General features: G+C 36.5%; 2 protein-coding genes across 2 annotated transcripts in view; one reads left to right on the forward strand and one right to left on the reverse strand.

Moving 5' to 3' along the window:
• Positions 1–453: 453 nt before the first annotated feature.
• On the forward strand, positions 454–11,765 carry HSPA13 (heat shock protein family A (Hsp70) member 13). The gene is made up of 5 exons (XM_080801457.1): positions 454–519; positions 2,109–2,449; positions 4,345–4,558; positions 6,349–6,516; positions 8,596–11,765. The coding sequence occupies exons 1-5, from the start codon at positions 495–497 to the stop codon at positions 9,261–9,263; spliced, it is 1,416 nt and encodes a 471-aa protein (XP_080657583.1). The 5' UTR covers positions 454–494; the 3' UTR covers positions 9,264–11,765.
• Positions 11,766–19,432: 7,667 nt separating this feature from the next.
• Positions 19,433–21,486, reverse strand: part of LOC308351509 (multidrug resistance-associated protein 1-like) — a gene marked incomplete at its 5' end in the record, with an annotated part of 92,013 nt that continues 89,959 nt past the window's right edge. The window contains 2 exons of the mRNA XM_080817228.1: positions 19,433–20,554; positions 20,934–21,128. Coding sequence (XP_080673354.1) covers positions 20,428–20,554; positions 20,934–21,128 — 322 coding nt within the window. The 3' untranslated portion in view covers positions 19,433–20,427. The remainder of the gene's footprint in view (positions 20,555–20,933; positions 21,129–21,486) is intronic.

Raw genomic sequence — 21,486 nt, forward strand, 5'->3', positions numbered from 1 at the left:
CCTAGGCCTGGGATAGGAACACGGCTTAACAAAGCGAGCACCTAAGGCTCCTCACTCTCCCTACCTCGAACGGGGTGGGGGGGGCGGGGGTGGAGGGGGAGGAGGGGAAGGCCCGAACTACACTTCCCAGAATGCAAAGCAGTGGGGCGGTGCTAAAGAAATGGTGTGTTTTTACCTTAACGTGGCTCCAGGAGCTTCGGGTTTGATTATAAACTGCAGTCTCTCTTCTTGGCTCTCCTCAACCTCAGCCTAATTGGTTCCGTAGTAGTGGCGTGGGAGGGCGCTGAGACGTCACTGGCAGCGGTTGAATGGAGGCTCTCAGCCTCGCGTCCTGACGGTAAATGAAGTCCCATCTCTGGTCAGAGCTGTAGCTTCTCTAACTATGTTGGAGCAAGAGAACTACATTACCCAGTAAGCCTCGGGGCTGGGAGACGGCGTGGGGGCGGCACCTCACGTCTGGTACAGTCATCCCAAGCCTCTTCGGCGGGACTGTGATGGCTGGAGAGATGACGATCTTAGGTCAGTGACCAGGGTTTCCCTGTGGTTGTTGTGGTCACCGGGGCAGTTTGGGGAGGCCGGGATGGGCGTGGGTGGTTGTCACCTCCTGGATCCACTTGGCGCAGTGGGAAGGACTCCGGAAAGGTGACTTAAAGGCTGTTTTTGGTTCTTCGGGGCGCCGGATTGAGGGTCGCGTCCAGAAACGGTCTGGGCCAGAGTAGGCCATATAGGGCAGACGGCGACCCTCTGCGTACATCCCAGGGACATCGGGCCTGGGGAAGGGTTCTTTTTCGAAAGAACGTTGATTTTTGAATCGTTGGTTGAATTTGGGCCTTTGGGAGGCTGCAAGAACGTGCGTCTCCAGGACCCCTTTGTAGAGGAAGGGGGAGGAGCAGCACCGGCGGACTGAGCGGTAGACGCAGGGGATGCTGCATTTTGAGAGAGCCAGGCAGGCCTCTTGGAGGTATAGTCTGATGCACTCTCCGCCAATCTGGGTTAGTAATCAACCCTCCCCGAGCGACAAGATAATGAAATGTTTCTGACGTTTTCCACGTAGAAGCTAGAGGAAAGTGGGGTTGGCACTTGATTTCTTTCTTTTTTTTTTTTTTTTTTCTTTTGAGTTATGTGTTGATGAGGATGAGCTCACAATTAGTAAAACAGACTCCTGCCAATTGACGTTTTGGGTCGTATGTAACACGTATGGACATAGTCTCCTGAAACCAAATAACAGATTAGTTGTAAATTCGAAGTGGCATCTTCCTTCATCCCTAATGTTTACAATCTGCATGGCGTTTGTTCATATTTGTGTGTGTTTCTTTAAATCATTATTTGTTGAGCATCTGCTATGTCCTAGGAGCCATTCCTAGTGCAAGGGATACAACAGAGAATAAAACCTACCTTCAGGGAGCTTTATGTTGCATTTAGGTTTAGACATTTATGGTTCTCCTTCCCTAAATGTTAACTTCTGCGAGAAGTATTTACTTAATTCATATTTAAATACAGAAAAAGTTAATTGTGTTCTGTTGTAAAGTAGCAGTTTCATATTTAAACAACTTTCAAAATAATTTTCCCAATTTATCCAGTTCATCCTTTTGAAAGGAAAAAGAACTTTTGAGAGGATAAAAAGTTTTAGCCCTTCAATAACAGAGTTTTTGCTGTCGAAATTCTAACAATGGAGTTTCTTTTTAATAATGATAAAGCTGTCTATAAAGCTATGAGATCTAAATATTAATTGATCAAGAAATTGAATTATATCTATATTACATTTATTTAGTTTTTCGTAGAGATAAATGGCTTTTTCTGTCAGCATCAGCACAATTATTTATGTTTTTACTTTATCTTCACCCATAGGTGAAGTACACAGACAGACAATTACAGGGTTTTTTGTTTTTGTTTTGTTGGTTGTTCCTTCATTTTAACTGTATTATAGTCGTTTTGCATTATGAAAAACTTGATGTCTCAGAGAAGTGTTATCTATAGTACTATAAAAGAAAATTTTGAGAGTGCATTAGTCTTGTTTCAAAGAGTGATATTAAAGGGACTTTGCTATAGTAATTTAGCATATTGTACTAGTTTAATAAAACATATCTTTTAATTTGCCTGTATTTCAGGATCAGCTGTTTTGACTCTCCTGTTGGCTGGCTATTTGGCACAACAGTATTTACCGTTGCCTACTCCTAAAGTGATTGGCATTGACCTTGGTACCACCTACTGTTCTGTTGGGGTGTTTTTTCCTGGTACAGGAAAAGTAAAGGTCATTCCAGATGAAAATGGGCATATCAGTATACCCAGCATGGTGTCCTTTACTGACAGTGATGTATATGTGGGTTATGAAAGCTTAGAGCTGGCAGATTCAAATCCTCAGAACACAATATATGATGCCAAGAGATTCATAGGCAAGATTTTTACCCCAGAAGAGCTGGAGGCTGAAGTTGGCAGATACCCATTTAAGGTAAGTGATTAAGCTAAAAATCTATTGTAATTTTAGTTCAGCATACTGTTTCAATTGATGCCTTGGCCTCAAGTTACAAAACATTGTTTCAATTTACTTAATCTGCATGGAAGCTACATTATAACAGGCTGTCCTACAGCAGTTCCAGGATGAGTTAATTCATGGGCTTCACAGAGCTACTATGTTCTTGCTCTGCCATTTTCAGAATATCTTCTCTCAGAATACTGCTTAGCTCTTTCTTCACTATAGCAAGAAAGCCGATGAAACCCCATGAAATATGGTTGGATGGATGGATGATGGATGTCTGCTTGCCTGCCTGCTTAGCTATTCCGTTGTAGCAAGAAGGCTAATGAAGCCCCATGTACTATGGATGGATGGATGGATGGATGGATGGACAGATAGATAGATGGATGGCTAGACAGAGGGATAGATGCTCTCTGTGTTAGGATAATCATATTTATATACTTAAAAAGAGATCATAGAGGCATGCGATTTTATGACTTGTTTGAAACTCAGCAATATGACATGGTTCCTTAGAATGATATTTGGAGTTTTTAAAGTTTCTAAGTGTTGTGATTTCCGTTGTTTATGTTTCATGTGGGATCTGATAGGATAGTGTCTTTGGACCTTATTTTAATAGTATCTGTAGCTTGTTTTTATTTTTCCCTGATAGGTTGGTAGATGGTCAAGTTTTCATCATTGAAACCTAATTATGTAGTCTAGAATGATGGGGGTAAAATTCTTATAATTTCTTAGAAAACTAATTCCCTTTACCCTTGATATGAATAGTCTTCGGTGAAAGTAGGATAATATGTTTTAGAATTAACCTAGTTTTTTATTTTTATTTATTTATTTATTTATTTAAGATTTTATTCATTTATTTGACAGAGATCACAAGTAGACAGAGAGGCAGGCAGAGAGAGAAAAGGGAAGCAGGCTCCGTGCTGAGCAGGGAGCCCGATGCGGGGCTCGATCCCAGGACCCTGGGATCATGACCTGAGCCGAAGGCAGAGGCTTTAACCCACTGAGCCACCCAGGCGCCCCTAACCTAGTTTTTTAAATGCACAACCACATTAGCAGGGATAGTGACCTAATACATGTTTTCATGGAAATATAAATATAAGTGATATTTGATTCTTTTTTTTAATTTTTTAAATTTTTTAAATTTTTTTATTAACATATAATGTATTATTAGTCCCAGGGGTACAGGTCTGTGAATTGCCAGGTTTACACACTTCACAGCACTCACCAAAGCACATACCTTCCCCAATGTCCATAACCCCACCACCCTCTCCCTACCCACCTCCCCCTGACAGCCCTCAGTTTGTTTTGTGAAATTAAGAATCTCTTATGGTTTGTCTCCCTCCTGACCCCATCTTGTTTCATTTATTCTTTTCCTACCCCCCAAATCCCCCACGTTGCATCTCAACTTCCTCAAGTGATATTTGATTTTTGGATAAAAACATAGTGAAGTACTAAAATTATTCTTGTTAATATGCTCCAGAGCATTTTTTCAGGTATCTATTATTTTTGGAAACAAGTTAACTAAATAAAAAAGATCCTAAGTCAAATACATGATCCAGCAACTTTTATTCCTTATATATTTCATCTTTTTTTCTTTCATTCATTTAACATATATATTAAGAATCTTCTGTGTTGCCTTCATATGCTTGGTGGTGGATTATTTTTATTCTGCTGTTATTGTAGATTTCACTTTATGGATTTTTAAAGTATAGCTTTTAGTAACTTCTAAACTTAGTAAATGATAGATTACAAATAAATGACCTTGTAAAGTTTTTCTTGAGTAAGTCCAGTGTGTATGTATGTATTTAAGTATATGTATGATTTTACTTTTCTTTCTTCTTTTTTTTTTTTTTGGCAAATCCTATTCACAGGTTTTAAACAAAAATGGAATGGTTGAGTTTTCTGTGACAAGTAATGAGACCATCACCGTTTCCCCAGAATACGTTGGCTCTAGACTATTGTTGAAGTTAAAGGCAATGGCAGAGGAATATCTTGGAATGCCAGTTGCCAATGCTGTTATTTCTGTTCCAGCAGAATTCGATCTAAAACAGAGAAATTCAACAATTGAAGCTGCTAACCTTGCAGGTAATATCACCCTTGCTTGAGCTGTATTTTTCTCAAAATGTTCTTAGGTTGAAAATCTTCTGTAGTAAGGTGTATCGCTTTGAAAACCACCTAACTAGGCACATAACTAAACCCAAAGTGGGTGAATTAGGTGGACTTTGATATGTTTACAAACAAAAATTAAGAAAATTCTGTAGCGCAATGTAAGTTGCAACATACTATGACAATAGCCAGTCAGGTAGGCCTCTAACAAAGGCTGAGAACATGGGTGCGTGTTAGCAATGAGGAATTTTTTTTCTACAAACTTTCTTTAATGTTAAGATGACTGAAATATTTTTTTGAAAATCTGAGGTAGGAGAGAAGTCATTTGAAACCATTCATTAAATATTGAGTGCCTTGGTAAATGAAACAAATCTCTGTTCTCACGGAACTTATATTGCACTGGAGGGAAACAGAAAGTCTGTATTAAAGATAAGTATATTCTGGGGTTTCCCGGTCTTAGCATTATTGACATTTTGGACTAGATAACTCTGTGTTGTGGGCAACTGTCCTGTACATTATAGGTCAGTTAGTGCACCCCTAACCTCTGCTCATTAGGTGCTAGCAGCCCTCTCCTCTCCAAGTAGGGACAACCTTTTTTCTTCAAATGCTGTCAGATATTCCATGAGGGGCAAAATTGCCCCGGTTGAAAACCCTGATAGAACCTATATCAGAAAGTAACATGCTATGGAAGAAAAAAAGAACAGAACAGGAAGAGGATTGCTGGTGGTAATCAGGAAATGGGGGAACTTGCAGGTTTTAGAGTGGTCGGGTAGGCCTCATTGAGAAAGTGACGTTTAAGCATATTTGAAGGAGATGAGGTTGTTAGCCAAGCTGATGCATAGGGGAAGGATGTTGCAGGGGAGAGAATAGTCAGTGTAGCAGCCGTAAAATGGGAATTTGCTAGTGCTTATGAAGATGGGAAGTCGGTCAGTGTGACCAGAGCGGAGTGAGCGATGAAGTCAGAGAGCTAAGGGAAAAGGTATGAAAGGTTTTTAAATAAATTCTTCAGAATTGGAATAGTTTTTTATGGCTCCTGATACATAAATGCATATTACTTTCCAAACCACTCATGGCATTTGGCAGTTGGTTAAAGTAGGAAGTTTGTGCAAGGAAATCTGATCTTTTCTGCCTAAACTTTCACTGTTTCGCATTACCTTCAAGATCAGATTTGCTGTATATTTCAGATTTACATTTGAGGGTCTTAAATTTTAAGTACTTTTTTAAGAGTCATTGTACCAATTGGAACACTATATGGTCTGTGGTGTGAGTGGGAGGGGTAGAGAGGAATAAATCTACATCTAAAATTTTTTTATAATCTCTTCTGTTTACTTACCTGCTTTTTTTCAAAGTCACTTTAAAAGAAGAGCACAGTAAGCTTATTTCATTTCCACAGCAATTTATTATAGTGCATAATGATTAAAGTTTTATTACTCTTATATTCCCAAGTAAAATAATGAAAATTAAAAGGGGCTAGGATTTTTTAAATTAAATATTAAATAATACAGAACATAATGATATATTCCACTAAATCTGGGCTTTTCTTTTCTTATATTACTAATTTTTAAGATGATTTTAATGATTCCATTTAGAGCAACCAATATTTATCATTCCCATTTCACTATTTTTGATGGGTTTGTGACTGCTCACGTTGTTACTCAGTGGAGTCCATGTTGCATAAAACACACTAACATGGTATGAGGTTGAGTGGGAAGGAATTTTGATAATGCTGTCCTCTGATGACTTGTTCTTCCTTCCAACCAATCTTACAGGACTGAAGATCTTGAGGGTAATAAATGAACCCACAGCGGCCGCTATGGCCTATGGCCTCCACAAGGCTGATGTCTTTCATGTCTTGGTGATAGATTTGGGCGGAGGAACTCTAGATGTGTCATTGCTGAATAAACAAGGAGGAATGTTTCTAACCCGAGCAATGTCTGGTAAGAAAAATACATGGAGACTGAAAGAGGTTCAGACAGTGCTTTCCTTATTAGCACACCTAATGTGTTGTGTTGATTTTAAAACTTTTTTCAGGGGGCAGCTGGTTGGCTCAGTTGGTCAAGCGTCCAACTCTTGGTTTAGACTCAGGACACGATCGCAGGATTGTGAGATCGAGCCCCCGCATGAGGCTCTGCATTTGGTGTGGATTTGCTTTACCCCTCTGTTTTCCCCTTGCTTGCACGTGCGTACACTTGCTCTCTCCAGAACAAATCAATAGAAATAAAAAACAAATTTTTTTTCACTATACTTGGACTTCATTTTGGTAGTCTGTATATGTGATTTTATAACCACCATTTATATATATAATAACAACAAAAAGTGAAGTCTAAAAAAAAAATGACTGAGCACCCTATCAAGCAAGTAAATACATTGCCAGTTGCGGCTCACTGAGCCAGTAGGACTTCATGGCTGTGGTGAAGGGAACAAAGCGAGAAAAATCCTTTAAGTATTTACCCTAAAGATACAAATATAGTGATCTGAGGGGGCACGTGCACCCAAATGTTTATAGCAGCAATGTCCACAATAGCCAAACTATGGAGAGAACCTAGATGTCCATCAACAAATGAATGGATAAAGAAGATGTGGTATATATACACAATGGAATACTATGCAGCCATCAAGAGAAACGAAATCTTGCCATTTGCAGCAATGTGGATGGAACTAGAGGGTATTATGCTGAGTGAAATAAGTCAATCAGAGAAAGACAATTATCATATAATCTCTCCGATATGAGGAATTTGAGTGGCAGGGCAGGGGATCATGGGGGAGTAGGGAAGGAAAAAATGAAACAAAATGGGATCAGGAGGGAGACAAACCATAAGAGACTCTTAATCTCACAAAACAAACTGAGGGTTGTTGTGGGGTGGGGGGAGGGTTAGGTTGGCTGGGTTATGGACATTGGGGAAGGTATGTGCAATGGTGAGTGCTGTGAAATGTGTAAGCCTGATGGTTCACAGACCTGTACTCCTGGGGCAAATAATACATTTTATGTTAATGAAAAAATGAAAAAAGAAAAATCCCTTAAAATGAAGAGTGATCAGTTTATTTCATTTGATAACATGTTTTACAAAATATGTTTAGAAAATCTAATAATAGTGTTCTCTAGGAAATTATAGGATTTTGTATTCTAAATCTTTTAAGGTTTTGTGGTTTTGTTTTTTTTTTTTTTTTTTTAATTTCAAGAATGGAGGCTGTTTGAAAAGTGAAGCTATAAGTTACAGGTTGTCTAACTTTAGCATTTTTCTTTTTCCTACCTGGGCTCTTTAGAACCAAGTTCAATGCCAGGGATTTGTATTAACATTAATCTTTTGCTTTTAAATCTCTCTCTCTCTTTTTTTTTAAATTTTAGCTCTTAAGCAAGCAAAAGGATTGAAAGAAAAAGATAAAATGGCTGCTGTTACTTTTTAATTGTAAAGACTTTTTTTCTCTTGAGAGTAATAACATTCAGTGTTTTTAAATTGCTATTAAAAGCTAATCTTCCAGGGAACCTGGGTGGCTCAGTGGGTTAAAGCCTCTGCTTTCGGCTCAGGTCATGATCCCAGGGTCCTGGGATCGAGCCCCGCATCGGGCTCTCTGCTCAGCAGGGAGCCTGCTTCCTCCTCTCTCTCTCTCTCTCTCTCTCTCTCTCTCTCTCGGCCTGCCTCTCTGCCTACTTGTGATCTGTCTGTCAAATAAATTAAAAAAAAAAAATCTTAAAAAAAAAAAAAGCTAATCTTCCATCAACTTTTATCTTCGGAAAAATTATTTGATATCATTTAGTGATATTTCCTTTTTTATTAAAAATTTTTAACCAGGTATCCACTGTTTTTAAATAATATACATTAGAGTTAAAATTATTTTAATCCAATTATTTTACATCAGTCTTTGTGTGAATAAAATCCAAATAGTTAAGTATGTTAAGCAAGAGATTTGTTATTCCTAGTATATTGTTTTCATACATACTACACAGACATATATATATATACATGTACACATACAAATACGTAAGTATAACATATGCCTTTTTATTTCTAACTTAGGAAACAATAAACTTGGAGGACAGGACTTCAATCAAAGACTTCTTCAGTATTTATATAAACAGATCTATCAAACATATGGCTTTCTACCCTCTAGGAAAGAGGAAATTCACAGATTCAGACAAGCTGTGGAAATGGTCAAATTAAATCTGACTCTTCATCAGTCTGCTCAGTTGTCAGTATTACTAACAGTGGAGGAAAAGGACAAGAAGGAGCCTCAGAGTAGTGACACTGACCTGCCAAAGGACAGATTTTCTCCCATTGATGGCCACCATGTGAACAGTGTGGTTGGAGCTGGACTTTCTGAAAAGAAAAGTGGAGAAAGTCAGGTGTTATTTGAAACAGAAATATCACGGAAGCTCTTTGACACCCTTAATGAAGATCTCTTCCAGAAAATACTTGTACCCATTCAGCAAGTATTAAAAGAAGGCCACCTGGAGAAGACTGAGATCGATGAGGTGGTTTTGGTTGGGGGTTCTACTCGTATTCCTCGAATCCGTCAAGTCATTCAGGAGTTCTTTGGAAAGGATCCCAACACTTCTGTAGACCCTGACCTGGCAGTGGTGACAGGAGTGGCTATCCAAGCAGGGATTGATGGGGGCTCCTGGCCTCTCCAAGTCAGTGCTTTAGAAATTCCCAATAAGCATTTACAAAAGACCAACTTCAACTGAATTCTGGAGGGATGATTATTTGTGATTGTCTGATGAGTGCTTCCTCTTCATCAGACCACCTCCTCCAATAAAGAAAAGTCTCTAAAATACTCACAAATTTACCTGAAAGGTAGCGTTTAGATACACAGAATTTTACATAACATTTGGTTTTAGGATTAAATGTGACCAGATTGAGCCTACGTGATTTTGGAGAGATCTCATTCCAAGAAATACTTTTCACATGATAGAGTTGAAGTAAAACTGTTGCAGGAACATGGGTGGTTTTGTTTTCTGGATTCTATAAGTAGATAACCACATGCACTTAAAATGACATTCCGTAAACATTGCCTAGTGCCAATATTATGATTCCCAGTTCTTACTAAATTGTATTAGCAGGAGCTGGTAATTGATTTACTTGGATATCACATGCAACTATTAGTTTGAACTATACTTGAAGGACAGTATTGGTGTCAGGTTTTTACATTGGCTTACATTAGCAGTATTAGGAATATAAGCTGCATATATAGTGTTCAGTAACTGCCATATTATGTAATAAATTTACTTTCACAAATTCCATTACGTGTCCTATTTACATAACCTGCATTCTTCAGGTTTTTAAATTATTTATTGTATCAACTTTCTTTCTAAAATAGCTACAGATTCATTCAGGTGTTTCAATACCAGACAGTAAATGTAACCAATGTATATTCCAGTTCTTTGGTTGCCATCATCATCATTCTCTGCTTGGATTTCCATGATTCTGCCTGATTAAACACAGTTGGGAATTATTTATTTCATTTTACACATGTCTTAATGTCACAATAAAGCCATCATTACTATCTCTTCTTTGTTACCCAAGACCTTTGCAGACATTGGTAAGTACCAGTAATTAGCCACAGTATTTATGTTTTTGTTTCTTTGTTTATTTTCAGTAAGCCCGGGAGCATGTAGCTTGCATTTGAACTATCCAATCATACTTGATTCAGTTTTTACTGAGATTTTTTTCCGTATATTAGTTTTGAATGAGGAAAACATGCTCACTTGTAAAATATTTATTGTTTCCCACTATCGTTTCACAGTAGTCACAGTTGGACTGTTTTTAGCCTTAAGGTTAGTATGTGATACGAGTAAAAAAAAAAAAATTAAACATTGAAAGTAATGGGGCAATATAATGTGGAGGGCAATGTGGAGAAATTTCTACAAATCAGCATTTGTAGCAGTTTTGTTTTGATTTTGTTTCCTTTTAGAAATGCTACAGGGACCAAGAAAGAAAATGTAGCAAGTAGTTATATTTCTGTGATGCCCAAAGTTGAAGGGTTGTTTTTTTTTTTCTTTTTCCTTAATACATGCATGCTTCATACTAATATTCAAAGATTATACTCTGGTCAACATGTTTGTTAATGTAAAAAGTATGTCTGCTTTATCTGTTGTTGAATTTAAAGGTTATTCAATTTCCAATCACCGAAAAAGAGAACTAAGCAGACATTTCAGCAACATGGAACATTTCAGCTTCTCATAGTAAAAAGCTTAATGTTAATATTTTTTGCAGATCTAAAAAAAAAAATCGTAAGCGATGAGATTGCTGTTAAAACACAATTTCAATCACATAGTTTTGTGTACAGATTGTCTAGTAAGTAGATAGAAAAGTAAAAAATGTTTGTTGACATATTTTATTTTAGAACTAATGGAGAAATGCCAAAGACGAATCCTTCACTGCATTATGAAAATATTCAAGTGTTCTCTTGGACTTGATATGAATCTTTAATAGATTTTAAAATTGGAAAAGATCTTTTTGCTTAGGTCTTAAGAGAAAAGTGTTCAATCTATCAAAATCTCCACATAGATTATCAGCTTTAACCTAAAGCATTTTAACATTTTTTAAAAAAATCTTGACTCTCTCAAATACATGAGATAGTTCAGGAAGATCTGTTACCACTTTTTAGTGGAAACAATTTGCAAAACAGGGCAGCTAATCTCATACTAATGTTAGAATTTAAATAATTTGATCGTGTCCAAAAAAGAGAATGGCAGTGCTGGAATTGGGGGGCAAGAGTTTAGCATATTCTCTAGTATAGTTACGCCTTTAAAAATACAAAGCAATGCCTATCTTCAATCATATTTTAGGGGCCTCTGTATAAATGGTCTTGAAATCAATGTAGTTTATTTATTTAAAAGATCAAAGTGCATCCCAAAAGGGATCATTTATGCCTAATAATCTTGACATTTTTCGTAAAACAGTATGTTTTGGCTGTACATGTAACTAGTGTTTTTTGAAGTGCATTAACTTTTTAAATATTAACTGTTGTATGAGTAGAATATGTGAATGAGTAATTTATTTTGTATCAGGAATGTTTCGGTACTGTGTTTTCACTCCAACCACTGACTTAACAGATGCTACTGTGTATAACATGTACTGAAATTTGTATAGTTATTGTGCATAACAGATTGTGCCTCCTAAATTTGTGTGTGTACAGGTAATTCACATTTGAATGTAAATAAATACCACTTTGCAGTTTGTTTTTTAAACTGTGTACTTTCTTCTCCATGCACTACTAGGCCAGAGTACATTTTTGAGGTTTATAAGTGAAAAGGGAAGCAGGGCCAGCTGATGTGATGCTCATGGCACGTGAGCTCTGTGGCTCTTGCCCTCTCCCCTGCATCCTGATGCTGGGGTTGCTTATGTCCTTTTCCACTTATTTTCCTAATTTAGAGGTGACAGTTCCTGTACCATAGAAGCAGCAGTTCCAGAATTCTGAATACCAATTCATGACCTTTGACTATAATGGAACAAAGACCTAAATTAATCTATAGTTAGAGAATAATCTTACATAATAGACTACTGTAATCCTTTGGTGGATTCAGTAATACTTCATCATTTTCTAATAAAGTTTGTCTTCTTTTTTGGATAAAAACTATATATACATATTTTATCTATTTAAGGAAATTCATTTGATTAATGTAGTCTTTTCAGATGAGCCCTTGAAGATAGCAGACTTGACTTTCCAATTGTTCCTGTGATTCCTTCATGGTTTTTCTATCCACCATTGCTGAGGGACTCAAATGAGGAAATACAGTGACACTCCCGTATTTAGTTTATTTAACCAACAAAAACACAGTACCCCACTGAGATAGGCAGCCTACAGAGTAGCTTCCAATGACCCCTATTTTCTGGTATTCATCTTCTTTTGTGATCTTCCCTTGAATGTGCGCAAGATTGGAGGACTCCCTGCTAATGATGGGAGGTAGGTACATGGAGGTGAATAAGCTCCCCAGCAGACAGCACCAACTTCCGGCTGTGAGAGTCTTCTCAAAAGCGAGCCCTCTCTTCCTTAGATAACGCGGCCACAGTTGAAATTCAGGTATAATCTCATGAGAGATTTAAACCAGAATAGTCCAACTAAGTGGATTCCTGACACAAGAAAATTATATTTTTTTAGTTTTAAGCCATTGAGTTTTGGATTAATTTGTTGTTCCGCAATAGATAATAGAGTACTACGTACCAGTACAGTACAGTACAGTAGTACCAGTACTGCTCTAAATGTTTAATGATAGGGGCACCTGGGTGGCTCAGTGGGTTAAGTGTTTGCCTTTGGCTCAGGTCATAATCCTAGGGTCCTGGGATCAAGTCCTGTGTTGGGCTCCCTGCTCAGTGGGGAGTCTGCTTCTGCCCCTCTCCCTGCCACTCACTCTCTCTCAAATAAGTAAATAAATAAAAATCTTTAAAAAAAATGTTTTAGTGATGACCACTTAAGTTTTGTTCCAGCAAACCAATGAGTAGGTACCATTATCCCCATTTTCAGATAGGGAAATTAAGGCACAGGTGTGTCAAGAAATTTCCCTAGGATTGATGATACAGCTAGTAAGTGGCACAGAGTCAGGATTCAAATCCAATCCATGCTCAAATGCAGTACTGTGCTGCTTTATCCATCACATAGTAAAACCCCATAGTATTGATTTTATTCAGTTACTTAACTACTGGATGGTATCCATGAAAGACTTCTTATTTAGCAGATGATAGTAAAATTAAAGATTTTGATAATGCTATTTAATCCTTTATACTTCTGACTAAATCACTGGTTTTTGAGAGCATCTAGAGCAAAGAAAGTACTTGATACTACAAATAGCTGTGGTAGAAAGATAAAGAAATAAGCAAATAAGTTCAGTGACTCGCCAATTTATGTGGGATTGTAAGAAAACGCCACAATAAAATAGGTTATTATTTTACCTATGACTCTCAAGCCCCTGATTCTATAGTTCTCAAGTTTCTGCAAGTTACTGAAAACTTTCCTGAAGTATGAAAGAAAATAAATTTGCCTTGGTAAAGCATTTATTTACTTTGTAATAGGAATTAATAGACATTAAGTAAAAAAAAAATTTTTAAATTGACATTATTTGGATGTTAAAGCAGGACCAAATGCTGTTTTACACCTTATTGAATTAATTATCATCTGGCTTACCTAAAAAATCTCCTTGTAACTTTATTAATGTATGTATATCACATAAACACACATACATTTCTCCTGTTAAAGAGTTCATCCATTCACCTTAAATCATCTAATGTGGCCTATATAGTATTGGAAATTGGGAATTGGATCTCAGTTAGTACTTGTAATAACTGCTCTTCCTCTGTCTTCCACTTTGCTAAACTAAAGTTATTTTGCTGAGATTAGTTCTGGCTGAAAAAGAATTTGTGGCAGAAAGTAGTTGTGGCAGAACCTGCCAAAGGCTATATTGCAGTATCTTTCTTACCAAAGATAGAAACGTGTTTAAAGCAGCAACACCCACTGCTTTAAAACCTGTTTCCCATCTTCCTTTGCAGCTAGGGGTGGCTAGTGATACGATTCTGACCACTGAGATGTAAGCATAAATCCCTAGGTAGAAACCCCACAGGCTTTTTTTTTTTCTTTTAAGTTTACACATTTGTGCTATTAAATGTTTTGTTCCTCACCATTCCTTTCTTCTTGCAATGCAGACAAAAGCAATGGGTTTTTCCAACTACCAACCAAGATGGGCTATGGATGATGTTTGAGCAAAAGATAGAAGCAGCCTGGTGGTATTATCGAACCACACTGGCCAACTTTGTCCTCTCTACCTTGAGACTTCTTTCTACTTAAGAACAATAAACCCCACAAGGGGTGCCTGGCTGGCTCAGTTGGTAGAGCATACAACTCTTGATCTCAAGGCTGTGAGTTTGAGCCCCACGTTAGGCACAGAAATTACTTTAAAAAATTAAAAATAAAAATAAATAAACCCCTTAGTTGTTTACCCTTCTTTCTTTGTTTTCCTTCTTTTCTTTCTTCAGCTTTTAAACTTATGACCATAACTGCGTGGCTAAACATTTGGTCCAAGTGTCATTTGTTGGACTTCTGGTTTTGGCCAATATGGAATAAGGAGTAACTCATTTGACTAAATAATCAGACAAAATATATGAAACAACAGGACTTTGTGCACATCATGGTCAACATTAATTCATATCCATTACCTCTGTAAATCATTGATATGGTAGTACAGGGAAAACAGATGGCTGTTCTGTAATACCTGGAGATTGTTACACAAAGGTTGAGAACCGAGAGCCAAAAGCAAATGTTCAGAGGGAATTAGTGGCGACTGAAGTGTTATCAATACATATACCTAGTTCCTATTTGTGCTCTACTGTCACTCATACCAAATCATTTATTCCAGCCTTACTCTCCGATCACCACATTACATTTTCTACTACACGTGTTGGCAAGAAACCAAAGATCATTCATAAGTATATTAATGAGTTATATTTTTTAAGCATGAATTCAAAAATCAAACCTATATCACTTCCCTTGGTGCACACAAAACAATGCATATGTGTTATTTTCATTCTAAACATTGTGGAGCAAATATTTTTCAAATCTTTCAGATTTTTAAATAAATATCACAAATATTACTCACTTATGACCTATTTTTACATTTTACTCCTATGTCTGTCCATTTTCATTTTGTTCTTTGTGCCAGGAGATAAAACAAGATGGCTACCTTTGATCACCTATGTGACTAACTCTGTGTTCCGACTGCTCAGTGTATGAATAACAAGTGGGCAACTCTGGGTACCTCATCAGCAACCATCAAGAGAAGCCAGTCAGCCTTTTCCCAGTTCATACCTATTACCTTATTAATTTAGCCACAGAGCAGCCACATGAATTACCTAAATACTCTTCATCTCTGTAAGCACATTTAGAGAAATGTAGCTTACAGTAGAGCGGTAAGTCTTGATTTCCATATTCTACAGATGGCCCACTCGCTTGCAAAATGACAGCTAGCAGAATATGAATCAGGAAAGCTAGAAGGAACTCGATCTGTCCTGATTGCTCCCTTCTCAAGTGACATAATATAATAACCCCACAAAAACAGGATATCATATTGTGTAGCACGGGGGACTGTATCTTATTTTAATCTCCAGTTATCCCAAGTTGCTGTGTATAGAGTAGACTTTCATAAACATTGGTTTGATTTTGCCCTTTTTATTCACTTAACGTGTGTTCCATGATGTGGGTTTGTAAATATGAGACTACAACCCCAAGGAGACTGTTGATATTTAAATAATAGCTAACATGTTACTGAGTGTTTTCTACATGCCAGACACTGTCCTAAGTGTTACATGTTATGTGATTTAATTTTCAAAAACTATAGGAGGTAGATAAAATTGTTACTCCCAAGTAAGCCCAGAGAAGTAAGTTAAATTGCCCCAGGTGACACAACCGGAAAGTGGTGGGAGTGGGATTTAACTCAGGCACTCTGTCCCAAGATCCTGAAATCTTTTTAACTACTCACTATATTTTCTTATTTTATTTTTCTTGGTTATTTTTCCTAAAAGGAGGTCCCTACAGATCAGTTATAACTATTTGTGTGTATTAAAATACAGCATTATGTCTTCTTTTTAAAAAATATTTTATTTTTTAATAAGAGAGAACAAGTAGAGGAAGCAACAGAAGGAGAGAGAGAAGCAGGCTTTCCACTGAGCACAATGCAGAGCTCGATCCCACGACCCTGGGATCATGACCAAAGGCAGATGCTTAACGGACTGAGCCACCCAGATGCCCCAGCATATGTCTTCTTAATACTGTTTGGTATCAAAAAAAGTATATGAAATTTAATTTAAAAGTATATAAAATTGCCATTATTAAACCATTTTGACCTACAAAATGGCTATTTCATATGGTTCAAACTAATGATATATTTGTAAAAGCAGCCTGCCCCCCAAATTTTAATTTCATTTGCTATGCTTACAAAGCTATTGGTTTAAAATCTTTCTCCCCCACTTTCAACCACCAGACTCTTTAACTAGTTCTCCCAAGAATGAGACATTTAATTGGAACTGGAAAAGACATCAATTTTCTCACCATGTAGACCTGGATTCCACATACTATTGGCCAATTTCCCCTTGAAATCTTGTTTTTGACAAAATGGGGTAGATAAAATTACCTTTCTTATATTCTTTTTTTTTTTTAAGACTTTTCTTATATTCTTTAGTGAAGACTGAAGTAATAAAAGGTCCCAATGCCTTGCACATTACTTAGCATATGATATGCTTTCAATAATAAATATCCTCATTATCCTTTAAAGAATTAAACTTAATCCTGCTTAGGATTTTCCTTCTATCAGCTAAGGTAAATATTTCTACATATTGAAATTATAATCATTACTTTCTTAATATATTTTATAGTTAAAATCTTTAAACAAATCAGACAATCATTGGATAAAGGTGTTTTTTTAAAATAAAATTCAAATTACCTCTCTGTAATCCAGTCACATTGAGAACCCTGCTCTTTGCTTGCAGTGTGGTCTTCAGTGACTGAATAAGCTTGGTGAATATAACTGAAATGAAAATGTAATATTAATTTCTTAAAATATGGCAAAATTATCTTTGAGTACTTTGGGCTTAGTCTTTGTTTTTGTTTTTATTTAAATTCCACTTAGTTAACATATAGTGTAATATTGGTTTCAGGAGTAGAATTTAATGATTCATCACTTATATATAACATTTTTTATATTTATTTTATTTTTGCTTTCTTTTTCTCTTAAGTACACTATATATTTTACATATATCTGTACATATGTTATATATATGTTATACATACTTTGTTACACATATATCTGTATATGTGTATATAAAACCGCAAATATCCTAAATATACAGCTTGATGAATTTTCACGAACTGAACCATTACTCAGGCCCTGATCAAGAAACAGAACTTAACCGTTATCCCAGAAGCCCATATTGTGTACCCCTTCAATCTTTACCCCTCTCTCCTTACCAAGAATAGCCAGTATCCTGACTTCTAATAGTACTTAGACTAGTTTTCCTTTTTTAAAAACTTTTGTATAAACAGAATTACAGAATCACATACTAATATTCTTTTGTTGTTGGCCTCTTTAACCCAAAATACTTGTGAGATTCATCCCTGCTGTTTGTTGTCTGTCGCTGTGCACTCATTCTCATAGCCATACAGAGTTCCACTGTGTGACTCCACCGTAATTTATCCAGGCTACTGCTGACTTCCCATTAGATTTTTTTGAATTACAGAGGGTTTAAAAAAATAATAAAAAGTAATAAATTATGGAGGGTCTCTGGTTGATTTACTACGGGTGTAAAGAGATTAAAACAAAATATTTTACAAAGAAATATCTAGATCCCTTTTTTTTTAAAGTATACTTAACATGCAGTGTTGTATTAATTTCAAGTGTACAGTAAAATCATTCAATAATGCGCTATATGACTCAGGGCTCAACAAAGTAAGTGTACTCTTAATTCTCTTCACCTATTTTAGCCATCCCCCCACTCATCTTCCCTCTGGCAACCACCAGTTTGTTTTCTCTATTGGAGTCCGTTTTTTTTTTTTTTTCTTTAAATTTCTCTTCTCATCTTTATTTCTTCACGTCTACATATGAGTGAAATCATATGGTTTTAGTCTTTTCTGACTTCTTTCACTTAGCATTATACTCTCTACATCCAACCATGTTGTTGCACATGGCAGAGTCTCATTTTTTTAAGGCTAGGTGATATTCCATTATATAAATTTTCTTTATTCATTCATCTATCAATGGACACTTGGGTTGCTTCTATATCTAGGCTATTGATAATGAAAACACTGGAAGAATATACGCTACAATAAACATTGGGGTTCATATATCTTTTCAAATTAGCATTTTTCAGTTTTTTGAGTAAATACCTAGTAGCATAATTATTGGATGATATGGTAATTCTATTTTTAATTTTTCAAGGAAACTCCATTCTGTTTTCCACAGTGGCTGTACCAATTTGCATTCCCCCAACAATGCATAAGGTTCCTTTTTCTCCACATGCTTGCCAACACTCATTATTTCCTTTCTTTTTGATGTTAACCATTCTGACAGATGTGAAGTGATATCACACTGCAGTATTGATTTGCATTTCCCTGATGAAGAGTGATGTGGAGCCTCTTTTCATGTATCTGTTGGTCACGTCTATGTCCTTTTCGGGAAAATGTCTATTCAGGTCTTCTGCCCCTTTTTAATTGGATTACTTGATTTGAGTGTTGAGTTGTAAAAGTTCTTTATATATCTTGGGTATTAATTCTTATGAAATATATCATTTGCAAATATCTTCTCCCATTTGGTAGGTTGCTTTGTCTACTCATTTATGGTTTCCTTCACTGTGCAGAGGCTTTTTATTTTGGTACAGTCCCAATAGTTCATTTTTGCTTTTGTTTCCCTGTCTGAGGAGACACATCCAGAAAAATACTGGTAGGCCAGTGTCAAAGAAATGACTCTCTTTTCTTCCAGGAGTTTTATGGTTTCAGGTCTCTCCTTTAGACATTTTTAAAAATCCATTTAGAGTTTATTTTTGTGCATAGTGTAAGAAAGTTTCATTCTTTTGTAGGTAGCTGTCTGATTTTCCCAGCACCATTTGCTGGGAGTCTAGATCTCTTTCTTAATGGAATTCAACAGATATTTATTCATTGTTCACTGAGTACAAAACATGTTGATGGGCACTTCAGAGATTGTAAAGACAGGATAACACTTCTAGTGGCTTACATCCTAATGAGAGGAGGTTTTAGATAATATAGTGTTTTATAACTTAAGGCAACTTTTCATAAATACCTGTGGAGAATGAAGCTAGGTTGTACATGGTTGTGCATAGAAGGAGAAAAGGTAAATAAAAGAAACAGTTGATAGGTCTTCAAGAACACGTTAAAATATTTTATTAAAATCATCTTAGATGGAAAATACCATTAAAATTTGAATACTTCAAATCTGAAGGGCAATTCAAGAAATAATATTGCTTCTATTACAATAAAACTACTAAGTTAAAAAGTCCTTCAAAACATGATTAGTATTACAAGTAAACAATCTTCTTGTGAATGTATACTATCTGATACCGAAGTCACTGAGGTTAAATCCAGCCAAAAAAATAATGCTGCATAGAAAGTACTGTTTTTACTCAAAATCAGTAGTAACAAATATTATAACATATTATTTTAAAATAAAGTACACCGTAAAATACAGTTAATGTATAATTACTATTTCTAAAAAGTGACTGAATAACTCCTAATATTTTTTCTGTGATTCCCCATCATTTTATACACTGTACAGCAGCTCAACACACATCACATCTGTCTATAAACACCTGTATTATGTTACTCGAAAATGCCAAGTCATTAATTCTTCAAACATTGCTTGGGTATCAACTAGATGAAAATGACTATGCTAGAAACCCAACATATAAAGATGACTGACATTGAGTACTTGCCTTCAAGTAGCTTTAGCGGGAAGACAGACTAAAATAATTAAAACAGAGTATGGTCCCTGCCATGACACCAGTAGGCACACGGGGTTGGTGAGACTACAGAACGGGACAGCTAGATCAGATCAGAGAGCAGGGAGGAAATCAAGGAACACTTCACAGAGAAGGTGACTCCTGAATGAAGTCAGAGACTTAAAGGATACGTGGCATGTAGCAGTTTGGGCAATGTGGAGAAGGCAGACAATCTGGAAGGCACGAGTGGAAGAGAGAAGGTTGGGTGCATCCCAGGATAGCTGGAACGCTGATGCTTTTTGGTACTTATGCCAACATGTAGCCAGGGGCCTGCCTTTGTGCAGTTCTCCCCATTGCTATTTTTAAAAATACTAATCTATTTTGTATTCAGTATATTCAATCTATAGCTAAAAGTATTTATTATTTTGTCACTGAGTCCTGTGTTATTCCAGCTTCGGCTAGCATTTCAAAGAAAAGTCCTTTCTGGCGTATCAAATTCTGTGGTGTTTCAAATTCTGTAATCCTTCCAGAGTCTAGAACAAGTACCCTGCAATGCGAAAAGAATCCAGTTAGGAACCCTTAGTCAATTTCCTGGTTTACCCCTTTCTGTTTTCTTGCTAATGTAAAATGTAGTTTACTGTGTGAGTTATGTCACTATCAAATACGGGTACCATTAAACTCAAGAAGTATATCCAGTTTTCGAAATATTTTTTTGGCATGAACGTATTCTTTTTTTTTTTTTTATGGCATGAACGTATTCTTTCAATTGTTTGAAAAATATGTTTCCTACTCTTAAGGAAAATTTTGTATCTCTCAGCATGGACACAATCCTTTATAAGTGGCAATTAGTATGTTTGGTATATTCAGTGGCTAACTCTGTAGAGATATATAGATATGTTTTATTTCTGAGAACAAGTAAAGCGTACCTATCTGAATCAAGGATAGAGTGCAGTCTATGAGCAATCGTCAGGATGGTACAGTCAGAGAACTCTTTCCTGATCGTGGTCTGCACCAAGGTATCAGTTTCAAAATCAATGGAGGCTGTTGCCTCATCCAAAATGAGGATTTTTGTTTTTCGAAGCAAAGCACGAGCAAGACAGACAAGTTGCCTTTGTCCAATGCTGTTAAAAAAAAAAAAAAAAAATTAAATAATTTTGACAGTGGACTTCATGGTTACATACTTTCTGTTCTGAAATTCCAATTATATCACTACTCCCTCTCTTTCTCAGCCACACATTCATTCATTCTTTTATTCAAGAAATACTTGTTTTGTGAAAAGAGACAGAAATCTCTACGCGGAGTTTACATTCTCGTGGGAGGACAGAAACAAAATAAACATGATACATGAGTAAAATGCACAGTGAGAAGAATTCAAGCACACAGAAGGGGAGGCATAGAGTGTGGGCCTGGGGTAGACTTGTTAGATGGGCCTGACAGAGAAACCCTCACTGGACTGAAGGCACCGCCTTTTAATTCAAG

The sequence above is a fragment of the Martes martes genome (assembly GCF_963455335.1).
Source record: "Martes martes genome assembly, chromosome: 1".
Taxonomy (NCBI): domain Eukaryota; kingdom Metazoa; phylum Chordata; class Mammalia; order Carnivora; family Mustelidae; genus Martes; species Martes martes.

Excerpts from the sequence above, each read along its gene's own strand:
- HSPA13 (XM_080801457.1), top strand. The coding sequence starts at position 495 with ATGGCTGGAGAGATGACGATCTTAG. Across the intron at positions 520-2,108 it reads TGGAGAGATGACGATCTTAG|GATCAGCTGTTTTGACTCTC; the intron begins GTCAGTGACCAG and ends CCTGTATTTCAG. Across the intron at positions 4,559-6,348 it reads TGAAGCTGCTAACCTTGCAG|GACTGAAGATCTTGAGGGTA; the intron begins GTAATATCACCC and ends CCAATCTTACAG.